The sequence below is a fragment of the Wasmannia auropunctata genome, unplaced genomic scaffold (assembly GCF_000956235.1).
Source record: "Wasmannia auropunctata unplaced genomic scaffold, wasmannia.A_1.0 LD336101.1, whole genome shotgun sequence".
In the NCBI taxonomy this organism is placed as follows: domain Eukaryota; kingdom Metazoa; phylum Arthropoda; class Insecta; order Hymenoptera; family Formicidae; genus Wasmannia; species Wasmannia auropunctata.
Window position 1 is genome coordinate 88,610 of NW_012026789.1, and position 5,697 is coordinate 94,306.

The 5,697-nt window shown below is 31.5% G+C and overlaps 2 protein-coding genes across 6 annotated transcripts in view; one reads left to right on the plus strand and one right to left on the minus strand.

Annotated features, from left to right (window-relative positions):
• Positions 1–5,697, plus strand: part of LOC105458022 — a 53,522-nt gene that overhangs the window by 35,078 nt on the left and 12,747 nt on the right. The gene's annotated exons all lie outside the window — the stretch shown is intronic.
• LOC105457981 (oxysterol-binding protein-related protein 8) overlaps positions 1,822–5,697 on the minus strand; it is a 28,853-nt gene continuing 24,977 nt past the window's right edge. For all 3 annotated transcript variants that reach the window (XM_011703003.1, XM_011702996.1, XM_011702987.1), the window contains 2 exons: positions 2,607–2,782; positions 1,822–2,499 (listed from right to left, as the gene is read on the minus strand). In XM_011703003.1, the coding sequence (XP_011701305.1) occupies positions 2,271–2,499; positions 2,607–2,782 (405 nt within the window). In that variant the 3' untranslated portion in view covers positions 1,822–2,270. The remainder of the gene's footprint in view (positions 2,500–2,606; positions 2,783–5,697) is intronic.

Genomic DNA, 5,697 nt, shown 5'->3' on the forward strand with positions numbered 1-5,697 from the left:
TCTTCCGATCTATTTTCTATTTCTGCAACAACAATAATTTTTTTATTAAAGTACATAATTTCAACTAAAAAATCAAGTTTCACTTCATTTCATGAAATAACAAAAAATGGCAGTTTTCTTCGAAAAAGTGACGTTTTTCAAAACGGTAACTTATTTATAATTAATTTTCAATTGTTAAATAGTTTTTCTATTAAATTGAGTAATACCGCTGGATTTGTGAGAAAATTTTACCCCAAAAAAGTGAAGTTTTCAAAATATTTTTGTTTTTATCCTCAGGAAAGATGTACATACATACAATTTAAGATCTAAATTCGCACCATTGTTCCATTAGTGAGTGCTTGAAAGTGTATCATTTGAAGGTTAATATAGATTATTATAAATTTGATATCACATCAGAATCAAATTACAATATGCTATTATATCATACATTAATACATTTAATAGATTTAAATATAGCAGGGCTGACAATAAATTAGCTGCAAGTGACATGTGAATAATATTTTTACAACAATTATGTAATTATATTACAATTTGATACTGGCTGGTTGCAATAAAAGTTATATTAATAATTCGAGAACTATTTTATATATATGTATAGCTTTTCCAGTATTATACTTAAGTTCTATATACAATATAAGCTCATACAGTTGTTAGTTCCTGTACTTAAATTTTCTGATTTCTGTAACTATAACAAAATACCATATTGCACTGGATCTAACACATAGAATTTCTAATATTTTTTCTTAACATCTTATTTCTATATAGCGATGAGAGTGTTTTATATATACACACACACGCGCACGCACGCACGCGGGGACTTTGATAATAAAGATACAGGTGGCTGTTATACAAACTGTGCATGCGCAAGATTGGCACCATAAGCATGATTAGACCCGTTAGTTCATGTAATTGTAGTCTGGAGTGTTGTTTTGTTCTAGACTCAATTAGCTTCCGGAAAGCAAACGAACATGGCGTGTGTAATTGCAGAGTATTCGAAGTGTGAGGTGCGTGGAGTTATTCTGCAATATCCTCCGTATCTTGATTTAGTCTCCTCGGATTATTCAGCCCTTTCAAAAAATTTTTGTCAAGTTGTTCGAGAAACTTCGAACAACTTGACAAGCAGCAGTACCGTGAAGGGATGTTCAAACTAGTTCCCGGAAGCTAAATTGAGTCTAGAACAAAACAATTAACGTTCCAGACTCTACTACTACACGAACTAATTGCGCATGCACAGTATAATAGCCACTTCTACCTTTACTATCGGACTTCCCTCGTGTGTGTGCGTGTGTGTGTGTATGTGTGTGTGTGTATACATACAGTGTCCAAAAAGTCCCGACCCCTGGGACACCTGGAATATCATGGAAAATATAAGTTTTACAGAAAAGTTTTTTAGACAAAAGTTGTACGATTTGAAAAGGTGTATTTATTGATCTTATTGGTTTGATCTTAGGTGGCGTCGCCAAAGACAAGGTAAGATCACTTTAAATTTTTTAAATAGAACCCCCCATTTTTCATTGCATATTCTTGTAGCTTATCTCGAGCTTTCCAAAACACATAGATAAAATATTTTTTGAATAAATAAATCTTGAATTATGAAGCTTGAAAGTTGCAGTACCACTAACATTAGCATTATCTAAGGTGTCTGAACAATGGCTGAAATCTTTTAAATGTTGTTCAAGATCATGAGCTTGACAACATGTGTCAAGGTCATGATCAGTGGAAATTGTTTTCCTTATTTTCATTAAAAAAAAAAATTTTTTTTAAAAGAGAAACATCCTCCAATAATCATGACCTTGACACATGTTGTCAAGCTCATAACCCTGAACAACATTTAAAAGTTCAAAAAGTTCAACATTCAAAAAGTTTCAGTTATTGTTCGGATACTTTGGATAATGCTAATGCCGGTGGTACCTTTCAAGTCTTATAACTCGAGAACTGATTAATGAAAAAATATTTTATTATAGTCAAACCAAAGATCAATAAATAGATCTTTTCAAACCCTACAACTTTTGTCTAAAACACTTTTTTGTAAAACTTATATTCTCCATGACATTCAGGTGTCGCGGGACTTTTTGGACACTCTCTTTCTCTCTGTGTGTATTTTGTAATAAAAATTATATTTTTTTCGCGAAACGATCTACTCCACCTGTGATCATGATATACCGACACCACGCTGCAAGAAATTTAGGAAATAGAAAAAACAAGTGATACATATATAATTTAAATAACGAGTGTAACACAAAAGATGGAGAACAATCTTACTAAATCCTTCAATCCTTAATTGGATCATTATTCCATATGTTTAAACAATATTGCACGAAGAAAACGATAACAATAATAAGTATAGTATCTACGAAGCTCTTAAACATATTTATGTTATGATGTTCACCAGATTCTCTTTGTTTCTTCACAACTTGTTCTACAATCTGCTGTATACGATTTAATTTCTCACCATGTTCTATTATTTGGTGTTCCATTTGTTTCATTATGCCAATTAATCTAAAATGAATGTATTTAAATATGTATTATTAGAGTTTATAAATTTTGTGCGCATTACTACATAATTAATAATTCATAATGTTTTTATTATATTTTAATGTTCTTACCTAGCAGTTGAACGTCTTCTTTTTCCTAAGGATTGACTAGAATCGGTATGTGCTTCTGCAGATGAACTTCCAGAATCATGAGCTGTTTCTGTCAAAGGCATATTATTTGATAGCTGCCTTTTAGAAGACTTGAGCACTGATAAGGAGGAACGTGATTCAGCTTGTAATAATGGAATCTGCAATGATTTGTATCTAGATGATTAATCAGAGAAGAAAGAAGAGATTTAAATAGACATGCATAAATTATATATTTTAAATTTTTAAAAGCTTCATTCGCGTGGTTAATATAAAGTACTAATATTTCTTAAAATTGAAATCCAGTTAGAAATATTTATAATTATTTTGAAGACTATGTTTTATCTCTTTTTTTACTAACAAGGGAACACACGAAAATGTCTCCTTCAATTTAAATGAGTTTTGAATATGTTAAAATATAAACAAAAATAAGATACTACCAATTTTTTATACGTGCTGAGTCACACATTAAGAGGGATGATAGCCAGCCTTGATAAAAATCGATTTTTTTCTTTCTGAGTAAATATCACGTAAACTGTCAATAAATAAAAGTTTTACAACTTCAAGTGCGCTTTACAATGGCGCATTTTAATTTTTAAAAATTAAGGGTGAGAAAGGGATAGTAAAAAATAATTTTTTTTTAAATTAAAATGCACCAGTGTAGAGTGCACTTGAAATCATAAAATTTTTGTTTAAATCATTTTTTTCACATCTTTTACGGTTTACATGATATTTACTCAGAAAGAGAAAAACCGATTTTTTTTCAAGGCTGGATATCACCCCCTTAATGTGCGACTCAGCACGTATAAAAAATTGTATCTTATTTTTGTCTGTATTTTAACATATCAAAAGCTCATTAAAATCGGAGGGGGACACTTCCGTGTGTTCTCTTGTAAGTTGTTTAATAATCAAACTATCTGGTAAAATGTTTCCTAATTTTTTCTAGATTTGTTTAGTGAGCGTATGTGTTAATTAAAGCACAAATGGCAATAAATTTAAATTATTGCTCTTTATTTTATAGTTATATTTTGACAAAATATAAAGTGACAAAAGATAAGAGATCTTAATTATTTATCAAAGATATAAAAAATATACAATAATAAAAGCATTCTTTCTATTAACATACATAATTTTTTATTGCTATTCTTTATTCATGCTAAGTTGCAAATTTTATTTATTATTCTTTTATTGTAGTAGTAGTTTCTATGTTACATTTCTTCTGTGATAAAAGCAGCATGTGATATGTAGATTTCTGCTCTAAATTGCCCATTTCCGTTCGGAACCGGAGTTGAAAATATTACCATTTGATAGAGCATACCCGATTTATTTATTATAATTTTTAAGATTTTTTCGAAAAATCATTTCCCTCGTTTTTAAACGGATGACATGGGTGATCTGAGACACCTTGTATAGGATTTGACATTCCACGCCAAATCGACTACCTACATGTCCAAAATTGTATCAATTAAAAATAAAAATGTAACTTGTAGGATATTAAAATTTAAGTTAAAGCGTCTAGTTTTTGATGCCATGTGTCAATTTTGAAAAATATTAAGTAATAACTTTGTTTTTATCCGTTAAATAGAAAAAATAATTCATGATTTCCTTATTTCAATTGCCACTAATGATTTTTTGAAAAAAATACATGTCATTTTTAATGTAATTTTACACTGTTGAATCTAAATTTGAAATTAACATTAATCAATATTTGAATCGCGCCGAAAAGTAGTCAAAATGATAAAAATTGCCGTTTTTTTATCATAATTAAATTTTTTCTGCAAATAAACATTTAGTTTTTATTGGTATCCACTTCCAAAAGATATACATGTTTTAAGCATGCTCTTTTCTCTTCTTAATACGGCATTTTTGAAATTCTGAAATTAGCTATACGGTTATCGTACAACTACACCACTTAACTGTATCTCGCGCGTTTATATCCTAGATTAAAATCTCTTTAAAAAACTGATACTGACAAATGGAGTATTTGTAGAAAGACGATAAATAGTTAATTTCATAGCTTAGAAATGCTATTAAGAGAAAAAATTTTTTAATCAAAAAATAAAAATTAAATTAATATAACATTATTTAATTTGTAATTAGTTAATCTTAATTTTAGATTTGGATTCAGTAATACAAAATTACATTAAAAATAACAATTGTATTTTTTTTCAAAAACTAATAGAAATAGATTAAAAAAATTTTTTGTGACAGATGAAATCAAGGCCATTACATTTTTTTTTCAAAATCGCCACATGACATCAAAAACTAGAAGCTGTAAGCCGAGGGAGTAACCACTCTTGAATTCCGGTGCACAACCCGTCAGAAATCCGTTGAATTCCTTGAAGCCCGATGAATTCCTCGAATTTCGATGAAGTCCGGCAAAGTCCGATGAATTCCAATGAAATCCGGCGTAATCTAACGGAATTTAGCGTAGTCCGTGAAGTCCTGCGTAGTCCATGAAGTCCGATGAAGTCCGGCGAAATCCATTGAAGTCCGATGTATTCTGATGAAATCCGACGTAGTCCAACGGAATTCAGCGTAGTCCGTGAAGTCCTGCGTAATCCATGAAGTCCGATGAAGTCCGGCGAAATCCATTAAAGTCCGATGTATTTCGATGAAATCCGGCGTAGTCCAACGGAATTCAGTGTAGTCCGTGAAGTCCAATGAAATCCAGCGAAATCCATTAAAGTCCGATATATTCCAATGAAATTCGGTGTAATCCAACGGAATTCAGCGTAGTCCGTGAAGTCCGTTGAAGTCTTGAAGTCCGAAATCCAAGTGTACACCTATTTTCTTAGTGGTTACCCCCTCGCTGTAATTTAAAGTTTGGTATCCTACAAGTTACATTTAGTTAAATACAATTTTGGAAGAGGAAGGTGAACGATTTGATGTGAATTGATATAACATATATAATTTTACACACAAAAAACTGCACACACACACACACACACACACGCACACACACACACACGCACGCACACACACACTCGCACGCGCGCCACGCACACACGCACGCACACGCACACGCGCACGCGCACGCGCACGCGCACGCACACGCACACACACACACACACAC